The 23,939-nt window shown below is 38.8% G+C and overlaps 1 protein-coding gene across 1 annotated transcript; it reads right to left on the bottom strand.

The window, feature by feature from the left end:
* Positions 1 to 11,470: 11,470 nt before the first annotated feature.
* On the bottom strand, positions 11,471 to 23,158 carry LOC130544230 (60S ribosomal protein L37a-like). Its single transcript, XM_057315098.1, is given in 4 exon segments — positions 11,471 to 11,565; positions 11,568 to 11,754; positions 20,961 to 21,031; positions 23,113 to 23,158. Coding segments are annotated over 4 exon segments (399 nt in total).
* Between the last annotated feature and the right edge of the window lie 781 nt (positions 23,159 to 23,939).

Genomic DNA, 23,939 nt, shown 5'->3' with positions numbered 1-23,939 from the left:
TAATGTCATTGAATATCTGGTTCAGATGGAGGGTTTTTTTGTGGGGTGGGGGCGGGGCTGTTAAACTGGAAATATGGCACATACAAGGGAAACCTCTTTCCGGTAAAGAAGAGGTATCCTAGGTGATGTCCCTGTTCAGTAAGAATTGACAGTGCTCAGAAATGGGAAGTGATGTCTTCCTTGCAATTACCTCTTTTTTAAACCTAATAAACATTATGAAGACCAAGGGAAGTCAGACCACCTCCTTAGAACCACCCTGGGATCAAACTTCCTAATATAACCTTGTAAAAAAAAAAAATCAAGCTTACTGTTAATGAAAGCAAAAAAACATTGACCTTAAAACCCTTCATGGGTATCACTAAAGACTAGCTCAGTAAAAGAAGTAAAATAATATAATGGAGACAAAGCACCAGAATAATTCACGTAACTCAGCTTCTCAAATGAAGAAAAAAGCCAAATAAGGCCTGCCTTTTATATTTCCCTTGGTTCCAAGTTCCCCCATAGCGTACGGGCATGAATTTCCAAGATGTGTACTCAAAATTGTTCACCTCCATGATCAATACAAAAATCAGAATTTTCCTGATTCTCCTGCCTTCGTTTGGCCAATAAGTAATCTGGTAATGTTACGTTAGCTAATGATGAAGGCAAAAGAAGCACACTCTTGTTTCTTAAACTTAATCTAGGAATGTGCTTTTTTCCTAGTTGAGAGTGAGAGGCCTTGAATCTGTTATTTTTCAAACTAGTTATTTAGAAAAGGAATACTCTTCTCCAGGAGGCTTCTTTTCCAACCTCCTTGATTACAGTCTTAATTCCATTTTTTTATTTTTTTTCCTACAGTCTTAATTTTGAAAAGGAATGAGAGTCTTCATCTCAGATTTGCAAGACCTGAGCCTAAGTAATAATTTCTCATAGCTCTGTGACCTCCAAGTCCTCATTGTCCCTAGTTCCTCAATGTACACCTTCCGACCTATCCCACTGCCTATGAGGTAGTAAGGGGCTTTAGAAATTGTAAAGCACTTAAAAAAAAAAAAATTCTGATTTGCCAAAAGAAAAATCGACAGGCACCTGGGTGGCTCAGATGGTTAAAGCATCTGCCTTCAACTCAGGTCATGATTCCGGGGTCCTGGGATCGAGTCCCACATTGGGCACCCTGCTCAGCAGGGAGTCTGCTTCTCCCTCTGCTCATGCTCTCTCTTTTTTTCTCTCTCTCTCTCTTAAATAAATAAAATCTTTTTAGAAAAATTGACACCACCATCACCCCTAAGTTTAAATACTGTTTTCATTGTGCTTCCACTAATTTTCATTTTAGCCAAAGTGTCTGGTACCGACAGGCATAAGTTCTATGAAAGACTGCCTCCTGCACTCCTGCATCACCAGCAACCAGAATATTACAGAATAGGTGCTCTATAAATAGTGGTTGAATCATGAATTCTAAAGGGTTATTGACAGAGACTTTCTTAAGAGAATAAATGTATCAGGTCTGCATATACCTTAATCTGGAAAGGTTTTGGCCAACAGAGAAACTCAGGAGTCATGCCATATATTCAATTCATTACCAAATCCTATTTAGTTTAGGTCAAATATATTTCTAGCTTACTTTCCGTGGCCACCCTGATCAAAGATGCCAACGTCTGATGCATGTTGAGACTCCCCTCATTCTTACCCCTACCTCCATATGTCCCCTGCTTTTTAACTCTGGGAATCCTTTCAAAACACAAGCCTGATCTTGTCTCTCGTTGCTTATAAACCCTTGACAGGTTTTCCAAACAATTAGGATAAAGGCATTATCCCTAATATGGCCTAACACCTGCACAGTTTGACCCTTCTTTCCACTCCAACCTCGCCTTTGTCATGTGTCCCCAGCTCTGCCGGCCACAATGACCTACTTCCATTCCCACTGCAGGTAGCATGCCCACTGGTCCCCAGAGCCTTTGCACGTAATAGTCCCTCTGCGTGGAATGCAATTTTAGCTCTTACTCACCATTCATAGAGCAATGCAATTGTCAGTTCCCTAGGGGAGTTTTCCCTGACCTCCTTACCTAGGTCAGATCTCTTTTTAGACATTCTCATAGCACCAGGTTCTCTAATTTAGAGCACTAATAAAGTTCTCATTAATTTGTATGATTATTTGATAATCCTATGACTTCTCCCCCAGATTGTGGATAGCACAACTTGAGGGCTGTGTCTTTTGCTGCTCATTGCTGAATGCCCACCCCTAGCACCTTGCCTGACACACAGTGGAAGCTGCATAAATCGTTGCTAAATAAGTGAAGGAGTATTAAAAGTTCTTATAAATAAATTTTGATGAAACAAGAAGTATCTACCAATGCACAAAGAAATAAGTAAAAGGTTTTACAAGGCCCATTGACTCAAATGTCTGAAAATTTCTGTAGAGTTTTTCCTTTGGCAAAAAATAAATACCTCTTATTCACCATGTCCTCTATAACTTTTGGCCTTTAATCTAAGGAGAAGCCAGATTATAGTAACAAAAAACAAGAGTTTTGACTTTTTCAGGGCTGCTAAAAGCACAGGCTTCATTCAGGTGGTATTTTCCAATGTTCTCTAGTGTGGAACAAACAGAAATAGACTTAAGATTAGAAGCCACATACCTCCACAAATAAATATTACTTAATGTTCCAGTTTCTCAGAGTTCATACTTTTAGGATCCCTGGTCTATTCATTTTGATAGTATTTCATTTTTTCATATATTTTAAGCTCAGGAGCATTTCAAAATACAACAATTTCATGCAGTCCCACTGAAAAAAAAATAGAAGAATTGTGTATTATCTGTCGTGTGAGCATAGGGAGGCAATAGATGAGTTTCAATGACGTGGCTTAAAGCGATCACTCAAAATTTCATAGGAAATAGGTCTTTGGTAGAGGGTTTGTGCGTTTGTCTGTTTTACCACAATGATCAATGCTGGCAGTGATTCTCTTACGGATGGGGGTGCATTGCGCATTTGGACTTCAGGTAAGCCCCACCCTGTGCCAGGCACTACCCTGTTTCTAACTTTGTTTTCTTGTGTTAGGCCAATCACAGATAAAAAAGGAGTTGGTCTGACTTCTAGAGAACTTGGCCACTATTAAACAGTGAGCTTCGACCTTCATGGAGATTTCTGTATACTGGCTTAGATGCCTTTTGATAACTTTGGAAAACAAGTTTTCTTATTGTTGTCAATGGCAAGGAGATGAGGTTTATTTTTGGCATTCTAGCTAAGGAGTAGCTTAGAGTTCCTTGAAGTGACAGTAACGGCCCAAAAGAGCATTTCCTGTGACCTGAAGGGTTAAAAAAAAAAAAAAAGGAATCACTTGCAGGGTAAGAGGTACATTCCAGCTTAAGGTGACAGGATTCACCAAAGTTCCGATATTAGCCATTTTGGGCTCATCGTCCAGCATGACCAGACAACACTCTGTGTGGAGGATAAGACTCAGGATGGGTATAGAAGTGTAGCCCAGGACCAGGTAATAGAAGGTTTAAAATACTAAAGGTTGGGATTTTATTCTGAGGCAACAGATACCAATCTCAACCAAAATGTATAAAAATAACTTGGGCAGCAATTTGAAGGATGAATTGGAGGCAGAGAGATGAGGTAGGAGACTGTATTAATAGCCCAGACAAGAAATGCCATGTGCCTAAACTAGGGCAACGCCACCCAATAAATAATTCAATGTGACAATAGCAGATTATACATTACCTACACTATGCAGAACACTAGTCTATGCCATAGAGGGAATAAATATAAAGACATGTAAGACAGATTGTTCTCCAAGAGGCACCCATTAAATACCTCACAAAATAAGGGGCACCTGGGTGGCTCAGTCAGTTCAGTGTCTGACTCTTGATCTCAGCTTAGGTCTTGATCTCAGGGTCGTGAGTTCAAGCCCCATGTTGGGCTCTGTCCTGGGAGGGGAACCTACTTAAAAAAAAATCTATCACACGAAATAATGCGCAAAAGTTAAAACATGAGGCAGGCTATGACTGGTGATTAATTACCAAAAGAAATAGCTAGCAAATACCTTTAGCTAGAATCAGTCAAGGAACAAGGTGAAGTGGCATTTTTGATGAGATTTAAAGAATGAACAGATTTAATAAGGATGAAGGAGGGAGTATTCAGGGTGGAGAAACTGTTTATAAGTTTAGGGGAAAGCAAGATTAGATCTTGCATTGTACTATGACATTTTTGTAGGCAGATACTTTTTGTAAGGATGTATATTTGCTGATTCAGTTTTTTTTTTTTTTTTTTTTTTGGCAAACATTTACACAGGTTTTCTCTGGGCAAGGAAGATGTGAAGGAGCAGAAGAAATGGTCATCTACTGAGAAGGACAGGAACAGAAAAGCTGGAAGCACAAGCTCAAAACTAAAAGCTACACTTTATTTTTCTTAAAGAGAGACTTCAGTAAGATAATCAACCAGCCTACTCATCAGGCTCTATGAAATCTTCCTTCAGGATATCCCGGGCATCCTTCCCTTCTCCTACTACAGCCACGCTTACAGTCCATGGTCATCATTTTCTCAACTGGATCTGAACAGACTTCAGGTTCTGCATCCTGCTTCTAATTCATTCACTACATTGCCATTTGAACATGGGTCTCCTCACATCACTCTTAGGGCCAGGAAATCTATGAACTCTCTGGTATCTCCCAAATCAAGGTAAACTCCAATACCTAAGGATAAATATTCTCCACTACTTGTTTTTTCTGCCTATCCAGTCTTATTCCTCACCACTGACCAGAAGCAACCAATGCTGGACTTTCTTATTGTTTAGGAGATATACTATTTTCCTTCCATTACTAGATCAAATTGTCCCCTTTGCTTGGAACAGCTCTCCCTTCCCTTAAGTTTGACTCATTTCTCAAGGCTCAGATTGGGTTTCACCCCATGAAAGGTTGTCAAGGGTGTGTCAGTCTTATCTTCCAACTAAATGGTCAATAACAGTACCATTTTGGCTTATTTTACTTAATTTTCAGAGTAGTTGGTAAGATTCCAAACATGAAAGAGACTCAGTACCCATTGATCATTGATTGATTAGCTCATTGACTGATTGATTCACAAACTCTCCCATAAAAATGCAGGCAGTGAAAAAAAATTCAAGCAGTGATACAAATGATTTCATTTAAATTTGCTAAACTCATTCGCAAAAAAATTTTTTTCAGGAGTCTGAAAGCTTTTTATTTTGGCTCCACATTTTTGCTTTGCAAATTTAGAGGGAAAAAAAAATAAACTATGTGGATCTTGGATAAGATCCTAACATTAGATTTTTTGGAATCCCAAGTTAATCTGATATTTATATGGTTTAAAAAGTGCACTGACCTATATGGAAACTTCCCTTAGGAGTGAGGCTTGTGTGTTTATTTAGCTGGTGTATATCTTAGATGTGTACAGACGTCATATCAAAGTCAAAATAATGAAAAAGAGAAAAGGGTCAAATAGGAAAGCGAGAAGAAACTATTTGCTGCCGTCTGCTATGGGGCGAGAAGGAACTTGGTTTTCTTGCTTGTTTCTTTGTTTTGTTTTGTTTTTTTAATGCATTGGCAATTTCCAATCTCACAGGCCCATTCCACTTCCATCCCAAATGATCCTCTCAGCCTTTAGTTTTGGAATGTAACCACAAATTTTCTACAATAAGTGCATTTTGAAACTGCAATTTTGAAAAAACTAAGAAAATATGCAGTTTACATGACCTGTGGTAGAGTCTGAGAAAAACCAGATATAAAGCTTTGCTTTCACAAGCAGGTGGTGCTTAGTTGACCTTTGCCCTGTCTCAGGGAAGTTTATGACGTTAAATCTCCATTTGGCACAAACCAGTGCATTCTCATACAGAGTGATTTTACAGAAGTGGCCATTGAGCGTGGTAACCTCAATGTCAGGACTTAAAGTCCTACCCCTATCTTAGTTCTTCTACTTCTGTTTTCAGATTCCAGAGCTTAGCAAACCTGTAACATTCCACAAGAGTGCAAGTAAGATAATTAATATTGTAGGATGGCTAGTAACAATGATTTCAAAAATAATTTTGGTCTTCATACAACTATTTTTAGAAAAAAAAAGTCAATAATCCATCTACTATTGAAAATGTAAATATTGACAAAGTATCTCTGAACTTTGAATCATTTTTTTAAAATCCAGAGAATGTAGAAAGAACCCAGAAACAACACTGAAGATAAAATCAGAAAAGTAGTGCTATCCAGTAAAAAAATAATATGCCACATACATAATTTTTAATTTTATAGCCACATTAAAAGATGCAAAAAGAAACCAGTGAAGTTAATTTTAACAGTATATTTTATATAACCCAGTATACTCAGAAGAGTACTATCATTGCAACATGTGATCCATATAATAAATTATTAAAGAGATACATTATATATTTTTTTCTTAAGTCTTCAAAATTAAGTCTTCAGATTAAGTCTTATTAAGTCTATGTGTGTTTACACTTACAGCATATTCAAACGCACACTAGTCACATTTCAAGTGTTCAGTAGCCACATATGGCCAGTGGCTACCTTACTGGAGAACATAGTAGTAAAGGCTGAGTCCGAGATGATATATCACAAACCAAAATAAATTTACACTTTCTGTCTTATTTTTTTTCCAACACCCAAAATACATTTCATAGCTGGTGATTCTCACAATTCTTTACCACCATGTTGCCTTTAATTAGAAAAAGTGTCTTCTATTTCCCATATGAAGGCAATGAAGCTAGATTGCAACAGTTCAAATCCCACCTCTCTTACTTGCTGTGTGACCAGACATGGACATATTTCTGTAAATTTTTATTTCTTTAAGTAATCTCTACCCCCAAAATGGGGCTTGAACTCACAACCCCGAGATCAAGAGTCGCATGCTCTTCTGACTGAGCCAGCCAGGCTCTAACTTCACTGTCTCTCATCTAGAACACAGAGGAGTAATAGACTCCCTTACAGGTGTTTTTATTCTTTTAATTTTTTTCAAAATAAATGGATTGATACATGCAAAATGCTTATAGCAGTGCTAGCAAACACTGTTTAATAATAATATTATTTATTTAAGAGTTACATATTAACACTACTGTGCATCATTTTCTACACATGATGAAGATCAGTAAATATTGTTGACTGGAAGGCCACTAACTCAGTTAATACGAAAATCCTGACTTGAGTGAACCAGTTTCTCAAAAGAACTAACTCCTTTGCTCATTATAATTATTTTTTAATTTTGTTTTTGTATTTATTTATGTTTTTTAGAGAGCATGAGCAGGGGGAGTAGCAGGGGGAGAGAGAATCTCAAGCAGACTCGGCGCTGAGCTCCAAGCCCAATGGAGGGCTCAACTCCACAACCCTGAGATCATGAGCCAAAATCAAGAGTCAGACATTCAACAGACTGAGCCACCCAGGTGCCCCCAGAATTATTAGAATTAGAATTAGAATCAGAATGTTGCTTTCATGCATTCAACAATATTCGTCCAGGTACCCAATGGAGCAATGGACAAGATCTATGATCTCTGCCATCAGGGGACCTGCTTTGGTGAATTGCCCCTGTATGTTTTCCTTACTTACATCTAGCACTTGGATGATTTTGTCTGCAAGTATTAGAAAACCCCAATAAACTGGCATGAAAAATACAGAAATTCAAAGCTAGGGTAGATACCAGTCCTAGTACACTCAGAGCTCCTGATGTTATTTGGCACTCCCTTTCACTCATTCCTCCCCTACACTTCAGTTTTGTCAACACAGTGACTTCCATCATATTCACAGCAATGGACACCAAAAGATAGCTCCTCCAACTATAGGGGGAAAAGGTTATTTCTTGTCTAATTAGATCAACTTTTATCAGTCCAGAGAAGAAATCATACACAGATTGGCTTAATGCTAGGTTTTTGAATGATTATGGGTAAAGGGTATAGAATCACCAGGAGCCAATACTACTCTTTAGTCTAGGAGTGGGATCATGCCTGGGGAAGGGACGGGTAGTGGAAAAAAGTTAGGGTTTTGTTAGAAAGGAGAAGCTGAAACTGTGTGGTCAGTCGATGGTGTCTATTACACAATGCTGAGAGGAACTTCTATTGGTATATTGTTCCGAAGTCACTGAAGAGACAGTCTATGACTCAGTGAGCGCTTGGGGATGTCACAAAATGGATCACTGCAAAATGAAACCCAGAACGCATGTGATTTTTATCCTGACTGCATGAATTGTTGTCTTTATCAATTCAAACATGGCTGGAAAGTATTAAAGGGGCAAATAAGTCTAACACAAGGAATAGCTTTAGAAATTTGATTGGCAGCTCCACTTCCTGAAGTTTTGTGTGTGGAAATGTCACTTCTATGAGCCACAGTTTTCTCATTCAGCTCATCACTTAGCCTCAAGTTCTGGTGAGGGTCAAAGGATATAATTGGTGTGAAGGAATTTGTAAGCTTTAAATACAAAATAGAAATCATGTTATTATCAATAACAGGAAAATTCAAAGCTTTCAAGTTTTGGGAAAGGCAGTTCTCAATCCTGTATCTTTGATTTCATGAGTCTTCAGTTATTGTTGATATGATTTAACATAGGCCTTATGTTAATGTATGATTTTTTTATTCCAACTACTTAGACAATAACACGCATTTCTTTTGAATTTGTACAAACTGTTACAAAAATAAACACTTCCTTGCTCAAAATGCATTCTGCAAAGGTTAAAAGCAAAACATGTAAGTATTCTAGTTGGGACTGAACAAAAATATTCTTTTTATAAAAAATATTTTATTTTTAAGTAATTTCTACACCCAACATGGGACTTGAACTTACAACCCCAAGATCAATAGTTACATGCTCTTCTGACTGAGCCAGCCAGGTGTCTCTGAACAAAAATATTCTAAGGGGAAGAGCTAAATATTTTATCACAAAAGGCTCATTTTGGAAGTAGCACAATTTAATCTACTTCTGCCTGTTTGTCCTTCATCGATTACCTGCCCTTCTCCCTTCTACTCCTCTACCGTCATTATGTAGGCCTTTCTTCTTAGTCTGTTGCCTGTTCTCTTGGAATTAGAATTTCCTCTTTCCAACTCATCCTACACATGGAAGCAGATTATTCCTCATAAATGCCAATTTACCTACATATTCTGCTCCATTCAAAAAGTTTCATTGCCTCCCTATTTCCCAAGTAGTGCAGAAAGAGCGCTGGGTTGGAAGTCTACAGAATGAGATTCTGGTTACAACAGCATTAACCATCTGGTTAACCTGGGGACTGTCATCTCTCAACTAGTTCATCTGTAAGGAGTTGACTGGATCTCTAAAATCTCTTCTGGCTTTAAAATCCTGCTTGGCTTTGGATATTCCTTGAAATGTAGCCCTATCCTAACAATTTTAATTTTTCCCCAAACAATCTAACATAAAATCACTGCTTTAGTCCATCTACTCTCCTCCCTATCCCCCGAAACAAAGCCACCATCATTTCACTCACATTGACCTCCTGTCTGGACAGGCTCCCTACTCCATTTTATCCTACCTGTATCCTATATATTCTTCAAGCCCCAACTCACATTCCCCAGGCACACCAGCTTATCGGTCTGCCTCCAATCCTTCATTCAACAAAAACTTGCTGAGTACCTACTGTCTGCAAAGCACTGGGGACACCACACTGAATAAAAGAGAGACATTTCCAGCCCCTGTGGAACTGACATTCCACTGGAATCAATAGATAATGAACAAGTGAATAAACAAGATAATTCTAGATTATGACAAATGGCTATGAAAGAAATAAGCTAATCAGTCAGATAGGGAAGAGACAGGGTGGTCTGGGAAGGCATATTTTAGCTGTGTAGTGTTGTTAGGTGTTGCCTAAACTTGTGTTGACTGACCAGTTAAACCAAAGCCCCGTTCTGCTTTGCAACAACAAATCCTCTTTAAATAAGAGTTTTAAACCTTGTTTCATTCCGCTAAGCCCTAACTTTTTATTAATTCCCAAATAATTTTTATCCATAAAAAGGATAATTTTTGAACCAACGTATTACACTCAGTTTTTTTTAAGTATTAAAAATTAAAAATCCCTTGTGGTATTTCTCAAATCACTAAGGATACCAGGTTTATCCACATTTTTTTGCTAATGTTATTCTGATACTCCAGGCTAAGTCCTTCTGATTATTTGTTAATGGTTTATTTCCTCAGGTAGCATCCTGCTTCTTTCTCTAGTGCCCTATCATGTTCCTGACATTATCACCACCCACTCCATCCCCTAAGCTAAAAACCTGCCACTATATACCTTTTTGTAAAGTTGGAAACCTCACCCACTCACATTACTGAGTCACTAAACCTCAGAGATTGCCTCGCAGCTCTACTCCTTAAATCTCTGCAAAGAAACCAACAACAATAGCATTTAAGTAATTCCAGGATAACACCATTTTTCTTAAAAAAACAAACAATTGCATGGAGACAGTCTGCCTTTGGGCAGGCTCTTACCACCTCGCAGCTGGATTCCTGACTGCGACTTTCTCCTGAAAGTTCTCCCACCTTCAGACTGGCCTCGCTCCAGTTCATCCTACCTGGGGTGGAAAGGGGTGGAAAGAACATGGAGCTGAAAGATGGATAAGACTTCAGTTATCATCTTGATGCCACCATTTTAATTAGTTGTTCAGCCTCTGGGACATTACTGACACTCTCTCAGATTGTCTTCTTACTTGTAAATTATATCAATGCTAGAAACGATTTTAAGAAATCTAAGAAGCATTGCATGCATTGTACTTACCACTGTGCTAGCACACGGAGGCATCCAAATTTAACTCCCCTTCCCCTCCTCAAATCAAGTCTGATCTCCATCTTTATTTCTCCATCTATAAAAGCCTGTTCAGCAACCCCATAACATTTATACAATCAGCTGCAGATCTATTAGCAGGCTCTTCTCATTCTGGTTCAATTACTTTGCCAGCTTTCTTTGATAGTTTCTTAAATTATACCCTTCACTCTCCACTAAGGCCTTCTGGCCTGCCATCAAAGCAGACATCTCAATACTCCTTGACAGCACAGCTTCTCAAGTGGCTCCATGCCCCAGGTCTTGGCACACATTGTTTTCTGCCTGAAATGCCCTTCTTTCCTCTGCCTGAGATTTCTTTATTCCTTCTTCAAATTCTTCTTTTTTAGATTTTTTTAAAAATTTATTTATTCGACAGAGAGAAACAGTCAGCGAGAGAGGGAACACAAGCAGGGGGAGTGGGAGAGGAAGAAGCAGGTTCCTAGTGGAGGAGCCTGATGTGGGTCTCAGTCCCAGAACACCGGGATCACGCCCTGAACCGAAGGCAGATGCTTAATGACTGAGCCACCCAGGTGCCCCCCTTCTTCAAATTCTTGATAAAGCTTTGATTTCTTTAAAACTTCACAGACAAACCTGAGGCAGAGTGAATACTTCATCTGATCTCCCAAGTTATTTTGTTCACACCTCCCATAGTAGCTTTTGTTGTTGTTGTTGTTACATAAGTTAACCCATTTATTATAAGTTAGCAATGTTTCAAAGGGTGGAGATTCTACTGGTCTTTCAATTTCTTCAATCTTCTGGTGGTAGACATTACTGTGAGGGCAGAGGTGGTGTAGGTCCAGGGACCACCGGCTACTGTTTTATGGAGGAACCACAGTGCTAGATGCCCACAGCTCTTCTTTCCATCTTGGTTTTGCCACAGGAGCAAGTGTACTTGGCCTGCTGGCTTATTTCAATTTTCTTCACCATTTTCCTGAGGGAGGCACCATAATGGGTCCCATATTTACCAACGATTCTGACCTTTTTGGTGCATTTTACCCATACCCCCACAAACTAAGTCCAACTTCAGAGAATACAGCATTCTTATTGAGCTATCTATTCCAAAACATTAATCTTTTCTCTTCTGTACTTGCTTATAGAGACATTTCCCCTGTCAATCAAAAGAATTCTCATTGCTTTGGGCAAGATGTAGGATTGTTCCAATGTAGGAAAGAGAACTCTATATCTTAACCAGTGTCTTTGTTTGTTTGTTTGTTTGTTTATTATTTTGAATCTCTGCTTGGGAGCAGACCTTTCGGGGGTCTGTGTCCTTGGACAGGAAAGAATTGATTCTTATTTTCACTAACTTCCAAATAAATTTAGCATTTCCTTCCATTGTGAATCTAAGCAACAAACGACAATAGCAGTAGCAAGACATGTGACTCTGTAACAGATAGAAAGCACAGATATTTTTATGTCACAGTACAGTTGGTGAAGATATTGCATTCATCATTCATCATTACTTCCAAATATTAACAGTAATTAGACCTACCACTAGATCTTTTTTAAGGTGTTAATAAAGAAGTATAAATATTATTCCATTACAGTTTTTTAAGTAAATGTTTTGAGAAATTGTTGACTCATATAAACAATTGCAAGAAACAATACAGAGAGACCCTTATGTATTCTCTACCCAGTTTCCCCCCAATGGTGACATCTTGCAAAAAGATAGTAAAATATCATAACTGGGATATTGACATTGATACAGTCAAGATACAGAACATCTCCATCTCCACAAGGATTTTGTGTTGCCCTTTTATAGTCACGTAAGCTTCCCTCCCACCCCACTCCATCCTTAAACCCTAGAAACCACTAATCTCTCCATTTCTATAATTTTGCCATTTCTAGAATGTCATATAAATGGAATACTACAGTGTGTATACTTTGGGGACTGAATTTTTCACTAAGCAAAATACTATGGAGATTCCTCCAAGACATTGCATGCATCAGTGGTTTTTCCTTTTATTGCTGAGTAGTATTCCATAGTGTGAGTCCAACACCATCTGTTTAACCATTTAGCCATTGAAATATATCTGGATTGCCTCCACTTTTGACTCTTATAAATAAAACTGCTGTAAACATTCATGTATCAGTTGCTGTATCAACATAAGTCTTCATTTCTCTGGAATAACTGCTCAAGAGTGCAATTGCTGGGTCATACAGTAGTTGCATGTTTAGTTATGTAAGAAAACCTTCATACTATTTTTAGAGTGGCTATGCCATTTTACATCTTCACCAGCAATATACATATGTATAAGTGATCTAGTTTTTCCCATCCTCACAAGCATTTGTTGTTAAAACAATGTTTTACTTTTGCCATCGCAGTAGGTATGTAATGATATTTCATTGCAGTTTTAATTTGCATTTCCCTAAAGGCTAATGATGTTGAGTATCTTTTCATGAGCTTACTTGCATCTGTATATCCTCTCTGGTGAAATGTCTGCTCGTGTCTTTTGCTCATGTCATTTTGTTCATTTTCTAATTGGATTATTTATTTTACTATGAAAGCTGAAATAGAATGCCCAACACCTAATTTTTAATATTAAACTCTCTTTTGCTACTTGATGTTTTGAGTTGGTTATCGGTATGCTTGTCTTCCCTTTGCTTACATGAGATAAGAACTGTAGTAGTTCTAATAGTGACAAATGGTCTTAGTTTTCATTCATCAGAGAATGTCTTGATTTCTCCTTCATTCCTAAAGGACGTTTGCACTGGATATAGAATTTGGGGTTGTCAATTCTTTTCTTCCAGCACTTAAAAATGACATGTCACTTTCTTTGGCCTCCATGATTTCTGATAAATCTCCTGTCATTCACATTACTTTCTCCCTATGAGTAAAGTCATTCTCTCTCACTCCTTACAAGATTTTGCTTTTGTTTTTAGTTTTAGAAGTATGGGTATGATACATTTTGATGTGGATTTCTATGGGTTTATCCTTTTTGTGATCCACTCACCTTCTCGATTGTGTAGGTTTAGTGCTCTTGTTGAATTGGGACACAAATGTTCATTTTTCCTCCATTTTCTCTACTTTTTCAAACTGGATAATTTCTATTTTCTCTTCAAGGTCACTGATTGTTTCCTCTGTCTCGTCTGTTCTGCTGTTGGGCCCATCCATTGAATGTTTTTATCTAGGTTCTTGTATTTCTCATGTCTAACTTTTCCATTTGGTTCTTCTTGCTATATTCTCTCTTTGCTGAAACTTTCTACTTTTCTTATGTTTTAAGTATGTTCATAATTGCTTACTGGATTGTTTTTTTATAAAGGTTGCTTTAATATCTTTGCCAGATAATTTTAACATCTCTGTCATTTCTTTTTTGGCATCAACTGACTGTCTTTTTTTTTTTTTCATTCAAGCTGAGATTAGCCTGTTTCTTGGTACAACACTGATTTTGTGTAAAAATCTGGACATTCTGAATATTTTGTTATGAGACTCTGGGTCTATCGAAACTTTCTGTTTTAGCTGGTTTCATCTGACACTGCTCCAGCAGGAGAAAGGAGATGCTGCCTTATTATTTCAGGTGGACTAGAAGTCCAAATTTCCCACTTGGTCTCTGTTGTTACTTGAGGGGAAGAGAAACATCATTACTGCTGGGCAAGGGTAGAAGTCACAACTCTCCACTAGAATTCTACTACGCTACCCATTCAGCCTTTGCCGGCATAGGTGTGGGTGGGGCCATAAATTTTTTTCCCATGGTGTTTGGCTGGAGTGGAGTGCCTGTTGTTTAAAGTTTTCCGTCTTGCTAGACTTTCCCTTTCCTGGTCCTTTGGCTATGAAGAAAGAAAGTTTCCGTTGGGACTTTTTTGTCTGCATGCCTTGACATTTCTGAGTAGCCAGCTTTAGCTCTGGAATATATAAGGCAAAAAGACAATCTAGGGAAATCACAACCATATCATTCCTTGGTCTCTAAAGTCTCTAGCTGCTCTTTCTATTTCTCTCCTCCTTTCAGAGTCTTTTTTGTTTGTTTGTTTCATATATAATGTCCAAGGCTTTTAGTTGTATTTAGGGGGAGGAATAAGGAAAATAAAATGTATTCCACCTTCCAGGAAGTGGAATTCTCCTCTATCACTGGTTTTTTAAAAAATATTTTGATTAGGATATTTCAACGTAATTGGTTCCTTTTGTAATCCTCTATGTTTTATTTATGCATTTATTTTATCTGAGAAACATCAGACAGCCACAGAGGTCCTACAGCACAGAACCACCACTTTAAAGAAAAATTCAAAAAGGAGACACAAAGGAAGTAGCACAGAATTATATTCGAAGATGACATAATTGGCCCAACTCCCTTCTTTAGAGCATATGTTGGCTTTCTAACTTCCGTGCATCCTCTCCAACCCCACCCAGGGTTAGGACAATTACATGGGACCCATCCATTACCGTGCAAGGTTGTTGCTTACAAGGTGACCCAAGTCTTCACACCTTCCTCAAAACTCCAGAGAACACCACCTCTCACCCTAGCTGGGAAATTGTTAGCCACTCTTCCCATCACTTTGGGTGTGGCTTTTTCACTCACCAGGATAGCCCCTTCTTATTTGTGCTACCTTGGAAATTACCTCTTCAATGGCCCAGAATATTCATATGCATGCCTCGTACCCTGAAAGGAATGAAAGTCTTTGTCACCCTGATGGCAGATAAAGTAGAAGGGAAACACCACACACCAGGACTAAAGAAGGACTGTTCAACCACTATCACATTACATTTAAGTGTATATCTATCCTTTCATTAGACTGTGAATTCCTCAGAGGAATTCCCTTTTATTCTCAGTGTTTAACATGGGTTGAGGCATATGGTTAAATGAATAAATTAGCAAATGTATCCCAAAGAGAAATGGTATATATTAGACTTTACCAAAAGACCACACACTTGTATATTTCCAATTTAGTTTTAAAAACATTCTTAGGTCATTTAAGACAAATATTAGTCATTCCTTGGACTTTCATTCCTGATTTCTTCTTCTTCTTTTTTTTAAAGATTTTATTTATTTATTTATTTATTTATTTATTTATTTATTTATTTATTTTTAGAGAGAGCACATGAGTGGAGGGAGGGGCAGGGGGAGAGGGAAAATCTTGAGCAGACTCCTTACTCAGCACGGAGCCCAAAGCAGGGCTCAATTTCATGACCCTGAGATCATGACCTGGGCCAAAATCAAGAGTCAGACACTTAACTGACTGAACCACCCAGGCACCCCTCATTCCTAATTTCTTCTTATCCACCCAGTACTATTCACCCCAACTTGGACAATAAAATGTATGCATACTTTCTCCATTTCACAGACCATCTGGCACAGATGTCATGCATGCTGCTACCTCATAAATAATGCTAATGATGGCACAAGGTTTCCAGGTCTAGTCATAACAATACATTCCCCTCCTCTACTTCCTTACTCTGACCCCACGGGTCAAGGTGAAAACATCCTAGGACAACAGTCTGGGGAGTATCACCCTAAACAAAATTTAGATAAGTCCCAGTGATCCGCCAATGACTGATGGTAATACGTTTAGTTAGCTAGAGTCTGGAAACACAAAGATAACAATCTTAAAGCAGTCTCATAAATCTTTAACCCACGTAGCCCTCCTCAACAGCAAACTGCTTGAAAGCAAATGACAATGTAAAGAAACCATCTGCACATCTCAGCGTTACCTAGCTACCCAACCAAGCCCAAAAAAATGCAACTAACATTACCCAGGAGTTGAAAGGAAATGACTAAGTAAGAGTTGAGAAATGGTTCATGGCATCAGGAATGACAACGTGTAAAGAAGGGTGGCATTCCACGCCTCCTCACTGGGCAGGGCATCCAAGACAGCCTGTGGGCTGTCATGAAAGATAAACCGAGGTTTGTCTTCCCTAGGCCAATAACAAAGGAGGCTTGGCAGTGAATCTGACAGCTAATACTGGGAGTGAGGTTACTGACGACAACAATTAATGAATAACCTGCCTGGAACTCTTCATCAGTGAGGTAGGGATCAACGAGGAATTCATACACTCAGGTCTCAGAGGGAACACCTTCTGCATAGCCCAGATTGATAAGGAAATTAAAAGAAAAGAGTATTTTTTTAAGGCAGATAATTTCATTCCTATGATTAAATAGAAAAGATTTGTGGTTTGAATTAAAAACAAAACAAACATCAGAAGTAAATAAAAAGTTTTGATGAGATGAAAAACAGATTTTAGGTATATCGTAAGCATTGTGCACACAAAACACAGATGTTTATTTTGTAAGGATATTTTAAAATTATCTTGCTTTATTGTTACAAAATTAGCATTATAGATAATGCAAGTGCCAAACTGCATAAAATCATGACAGATGTAGTATCAAATAAGTTGCCTAGAGTGGTTAAACTTCCAAAGGGACTGATTTCATTTCTAAGTAGGTTGAGCATGTGTGCATGTGTGCACCTCTGTTCATCCTGGGTCAGACTAGAAGTTGGGGGGAGGAAGGGTGATTGTCAAATCTGTTCTACAACCATTACATAGAAAAAAAAGACAAAACTTCTCTTGACTGTTCAACTGGTGCCTAAATGGAACAGAAAATATGAATAGGGAAGTCACATAAATCCAGAAGGTTTAGAATCTCTTTTCCCCTATAAAACTTTTGAGAATTCTGTGTCATATAGCAACTGATCTCTTTACTGTATTGTAAGATTTCTACAGGATATAGTTCCCTTTATCTCTTACTAGATTTTTATACTTTCCTATTTCAAATGTTCCTTCTTGTTGTGCTCAACTTGTAGTATATAATCTCATTTATTTAAAACAGAAAAGCTTGCTGACACCTATTAAAAGTCAACCTGCTAGAAGTAAGAGAAACAATAAAAAATAGTATCTGTATTCTTAGTAGGTGTAGTATATACTACAGTATGCAGTATTAGAGTATACTACTAATAATTATGCTGCCAACACTAAATTATTATAAACAATAAATATTGGTGATTATACTGATAGTAAATAGTAATTCAGTGATTCTAACTTAAAAATTGCTCATGAACTCAAATGAGTCCATCACTGTAGATCCTAATAGAACCCAGAAGCTTATCAGTTCTTGATGATTTAGCCCCTCATCTTCACTGCCAACTTGATTGTTCATACTCTTTTTTTTTTTTTTAAAGATTTTATTTATTTATGTGACAGAGAGACAGCCAGCGAGAGAGGGAACACAGCAGGGGAGTGAGAGAGGAAGAAGCAGGCTCCCAGCAGAGGAGCCCGATGTGGGACTCGATCCCGGCACGCCGGGATCACGCCCTGAGCCGAAGGCAGACGCTTTAACGACTGCGCTACCCAGGCGCCCCCATACTCTTTTTTTTAATAATAATTTTTCGTTATGTTATGTTAGTCATCATACAGTATATCCTTAGTTTTTGATGTAGTGTTCCATGATTCATTATTTGCATATAACACCCAGTGCACCATGCAATATGTGCCCTCCTTACTACCCAGTACCAGCCTATCCCAGTCCCCCACCCCCCTCCCCTCTGAAGCCCTCAGTTTGTTTCCCAGAGTCCATAGTCTCTCATGGTTCATTCCCCCTTCGTTTACCCCCCTTCATGCTCTTTCTTTAGACTTATTAATTTATTTGAGAGAGAGATGGGGGTGGGGCAGAGGGAGAGGGAGAGAGAAACTCAAGCAGACTGCACGCTGAGCATGGAGCCCAACAGGGAGCTCAATCTCATGACCCTGAGATCAGACCTGAGCGAAACCAAGAGTCAGTCGCTTAACCAACTGTGCCACCCCGTCACCCTGATTGTTTGTACTCTTAATGATACCTTAGAACTGTATAATACCTAACAGTTTGCAAGGCATTTTCAGAATTGAATGTACCTTACAATAGGATAGTGGTACATAGAATAGGTCTTTTAAATAACTAATTCAATCTTCTTATTTCATAAGAAAGAACTAGAGAGGGAAAATGACTCACCAATGTCACTTTGCTCATGTGGAACAGAACCAAGACAAGCCTTCAGACTCAGGCCATTTCCCACCACACCAGCTGCCTCAACTAGATTAGTCAATATTTTAAAGATATCAAACTGAGGACCCGTGAATGTAAGTGACATTTTTAAGGTTATATGGCAAATAAGTGCCGAAATCAAAAGGAAAGCCCACTTGCCACTGTTCTTCTTCCTTCTTCATAATTATGGAAATTTGATTTACAATTATAGGTTATTTACATATCATTTACATACAAGAAGAATGGATTCCCCCCCCCCAATTTAATAATGAAACTACCTTCAGCCATTGAAAGAGTCATTTTAATGGAAGACATAAGCATATGATTTTTTTTAACAGACATCTGAAAACACATGTTTGGAACCAGGTAGATAAGTCAGGCCTGAAGACTAAGACTCTGGAGTCCTCACTGTGTACATGCAAGTTAGTACTGGAGAAAAAGTTAGCTTCCCCAGGAACAGCCTATAGTGTGGAGAGTAACAGAAGAGGCCAAGACTCTGTTTCAGTATATCAAGATTTGAGAGGCACGTTGAGGTTCAGCAAAAGAGACTGAGGAGCAGTTAACAGAGATATTGGTGGAGTCAGGAGAAAATGCTGTTCTAGAAGCTAAGGGAGAAGAAAGTTTTGAAAAAATAAGGTCAGGTCATATAATTCAAAATGCTAGAGAAATATCAAATAAGAGTTAGGAGGCCATAGGACATGGTGTATCCAAAAACACGTTGCTAAAGATTTTATACTTTATTGTTAAAGAAATATAGGGAACTTTTAAAAACCATTTTTGCACAAGAGAATAGCAAGATGAGAATTGTTCCCCAAAAGTCTGATGTAGCTGTGTAAATTGAGATTAGAAGAAATTACAAGAAAGACAGATTACAATTGTGCAGACAAGAAAAAATAAAAACTGAAGCTAGAGTGATATCAGTAGGGACAGAAATGTGAAAGAAGATGCAATCAATATTCTGGAAGAAGTAAAAGCAAATATATATTTTTTATATATAACATATGTATTAAATATATGTATTATATACATATATACACATGTTTTATATGTCATATACATTTACATGTGTATAATACATATATATGCGTTATATTTATATATATTACAATTCTAGCCTTTGAGGAAGGCTAAAAGGAAATTCTGGTACGGTAAGTGCTGATATCAGGTAAGCTTTGATAAAGAGGTATGGGTACAGGCAAGTCACTTGAGATACTTTTTAATTTATTTAGAAACCAGGCAGCAATTTTTTTAGTGTTGAAGAGAAAGTTTGGTTTAAAAAATTACATATTAACTTCAAATAGGGAGATCAGTAATTAAGCTGAGGTGGCATTAGTCATTTAAATAGGCATCTAGTCAAACTAGTAATGAGACTTCTTTTCATTTCTAAACAGAAACATTTTAAATGGTTTTACAGATGCAGTTATCTAAATACTGTGGCGAAGACCAGTTTTAAATGACCTTCGGCTAGCATTCTCAGAAGCAATGTCTCAGAATGTTCCCTAAGGTGCCCGTGGAAAAGCACATGACACCAAAACCTATGATTGACAGGCAATCCATCACCAGAGTCTAAGAGGAAATTCAGCTGCCCCAGCATAACATGAAGCTAATTTAGGAATCACAGTCTTTTGATGACACATGGTTTACAACCCGAGAAAGAACAAAACTGTCTGCTTGAAAGGAATGAGAGATTTTAATTCTCTTCCCAGAGCCTGCCTTTGGGCACAAAACCAGAGGGCCATTTGTTGGGGCTACCAGGGCACTATTCCCCCAGTACTCCCGTCAGCGACCCCCCTTTATAGGCACAGGTGGAGACTGCAACCTCCTGTAGCCCACACCCTTTTCTTTTTGCCAAAAAACGGAAGGCAAGAATTTTCGGGGGCTGGTAGAGGAGCATTGCATCCTGGGAGGAGAAAACCAGCAAGAGAAACTCAGTGGAGGAGGCAGCCGGAATGCTGATAGCAGTGCATGGGGAAAGTGACAGCATTCCATGCATTTCACTGTTTCAGAGAGAGCACCAGGTTATAGGGATAGACACTCACCCTCCACACAGCAAAGTTATGTTTGGCGAATACCTTCGAGATGCCGGCAATATGTTCATGAGGTGAAATATATCAGCATACCCTCAATGTGAGAGGAAGGTGATTATCACACACAGACAGGGCAGGGACAGGCCACACACCATTAGTAAACTCCAAGATCGAAGCATTTGATTCTCTTGGCCACTCCCCTGACTCTGTGGTCTCACCATCTTGGTCTCTATTTCTCACTTACAGGCTCTTTTTCCAAACCTCTTTGCCTGATAGGGATGTATGTATCTGAGAAGGAGTTCATATGAAAAAGACCTAGGATTTCAGGTGGACATAAGTGGACAGTTTACTGTGGCATGCAGTATCAGGCCTGTGTTAACTGAGGGACAGTATTTAGGATGATGGAGGTGATGGACCCGCTCTGCTGTGGACTGCTGCTGTCATAGTAGGGCCATCACTACGGTTCTGGACTCCAGTCAATGAAAAAAAAATGCCTTCCTTGCAGTTTTGACCAAGGACCTCTCCTTTGCTCAGGCTACCACTTCCCTGGGCCATTTGATCTCTGTTGCTACGTCTGATGATGAGGGGAGTGTCCTGTACAGAGGTACCTGGTCCAGGAGGAGGGGAATTTAGTTATGGCTGAAGTCCTAAGGCAGGAGCAGTGTTGGCCTTCGAGGAGGAAGGGATGCCATGCAGATTCCTAATTATTTGGCCCAGAGGAAGTTTCTTTTTCTAAACCTCACATGATATGTTTGCCAGCAGGCAACCCTGCACCTCACCCACTCCCATGCCCTCAATTGTCATTGATATGTTGACACTTCCCTTCAGACTATATCTAGAACCAATTGCTATTGGACAGGCAAATGTTAGCAGGAAGCTTGTAAGAAAGTTCTATCTCAATTTTAATAGAAAAACAAGGAAATGCTCTCTTTCTGCTAGATGTGAATAAGAAAGTGGATAATCCCGATTGCTACAAGCAGCCTTCTTGTTACCACAGAAAGCACCAACTTCTGAATGAAGCTAATGCTTTGGGCCACAGAGCAGAGGAGGGGGAGACCCTGTGTTCTTGTTAATACCACTTACCTGCTGAATCAACTAACCCTGAGGACGCTCTATGTCTGATTCTCCTTTTATGTAAGCTAACAAATTTCTTAATTGTTCAAACCAGTTTGATTAAATATTCAGTAACAGAGACAAAAACATCCTAACCAAAACATCATGTAGTCTCTACCAGGCATCTGCTGTGATGAGAGCTTTGCAATAAATTATCTGCCTATGCTGAGGGGCATCTCATGTAGTCTTATTAGGAAGATACCCTAACTAGAGACATAAGACCAGTGGGGATTCTTTTGTCCAATTAATCTAATATTAGATGAACACGTCCTCTTGTCTAAGAGGGGTTGTTAGAATCCCAACTTTACCATCCAATAGCTGGGTGACCATGAGAAATTTACTAAGGTTCTCTGGGCCTTGATTTCTTCACCTACAAATGGGATAATCATAGTACCTATCTCAGAGAGTTATTGTCAGGATCAAATGAAATGATATATGAGAATTAGTTAGGATTTATTTCAGCTATGAAGAGCATTTCAAAAATAACTGTGGTTTAAACAAGGTAAGTTTCCTTCACTCTCACATCCAAGTGTCCAAGGAGATTCATTCCAGAACACAGGTGGCCCTTTGTAATATCAGAAAGTCAGGCTACTTCTACCTTGTTGCCTAATCCCCAAGCTTCCCTCATGGTACATGATGGTTCCTGGAGCTCCAGTCCTTCAGGCCCCATCCCATGCATGAGGACAGAAGCAGAAAAGAAAGGCATGCTCCTAGTCTTTAAGGACATTTTCTGGAAGTTGCACACACCACTTCTGCAGGTGTGCCCAGCTAAAAGCCAGGGGGTTTGTTATAGATGGAGGGGAGAAAGCATCCAACCTCTACCACAACCTGTGAAGTATGAACACCAGCATCAGCAGATGGCAGTTACTCTTATTAAAAATCTCTACTTCTTGAAATCCTGTCACATGCATCATGGTTGAAGCTGGAGGATACTATGCTAAGTGAAATGAACCAGCCTCACAAAGACAAATACTGCATGATTCCACTTCTATGAGATACCTAAAATAGTCAAACTCATAAAACAGAGGGTAGAATGTTAGATGCCAGTGGCTGGGGGATAGGAAAATGGAAAGTTGCTATTCGATGGGTATAAAGTTACAGTCATGCAAGATGAATAAGTTCTAGAGAGCCTCTGTACAACAGAGTTCCTATAGTTAACCATACTGTATTATACACTTAAAATGTTGTGAAAAGGGTAGACCTCATGTTAAATGTTTTCACCACAATTTTAAAAATCTCCACTTCACTTCATCACAAGAGCTGGTCCTCTCTCCAGCACTTACCCTTGGCCTTCCTTCCATCAAAATCCAGCCGGTCATCTAAACCCATCAGGGGGTCTACTTAAACTAACAGTTATAAAGATATCACATTGTATGGGCACAAGACATACAGAAATAAGTAAATAAATAGGTAAAGTAAGAGAAGTTACTGTCAAGTTACTACATGTGAAGCCTTGCCTGGTTCCAGGAAGTGCTCAATGAATTAAGAATTACTCTTGTGGCTAAGGGCCTAGACATTAGGGTTAGCCACTTACCATCTGTGTGACTTTAGACAAGCCACTAAACCTCTCCATCCAGTAGCCCTGTTTTCATGTCTTCAACAGCTGCCTTCAGCATTTCATATGTTATAGGAAAGAACACTACATCTTTTACTTTTAAGATATTATTTCTCTATTTGAGAGACACGGAGAGAGAGAGCATGAGTGGTGGAAGGGGAGAGGCAGGCAGAAGGAGAGGGTGAAGTAGACTCCCCACCAAGCAGGGAGCCTGACACAGGGCTCAGGACCCCAAGATCATGACTTGAGTAGAAGGCAGACCCTTAACCAACTGAGCCACCCAGGCACCCCAAGAACATTGCATCTTACGAGTCTTTTCTAAACTTGAGATTTCGGTCACAAGTCTTGTAGATCACAACACCCTAAAAAATTACTGTCTAGAGTATGACTTCTAAATGTCACTATATGAGAAAGGAAAGTGATTTCTTTCAAACACTGACAGTGTCTGAACAAGAAACTATTTCTTAAATCTATTCTTTTATCTAGTAATACTAACAACATGTCTTGTCAGGTATTTGAGTTTCCAGAATACCAGAAGGATCCTGTGACAAAGGA

Source organism: Ursus arctos, unplaced genomic scaffold (assembly GCF_023065955.2).
Source record: "Ursus arctos isolate Adak ecotype North America unplaced genomic scaffold, UrsArc2.0 scaffold_2, whole genome shotgun sequence".
In the NCBI taxonomy this organism is placed as follows: Eukaryota; Metazoa; Chordata; class Mammalia; order Carnivora; family Ursidae; genus Ursus; species Ursus arctos.
The sequence above is the reverse complement of the archived record's forward strand: the minus strand, read 5'-3'. Positions and strand labels throughout refer to the sequence as shown.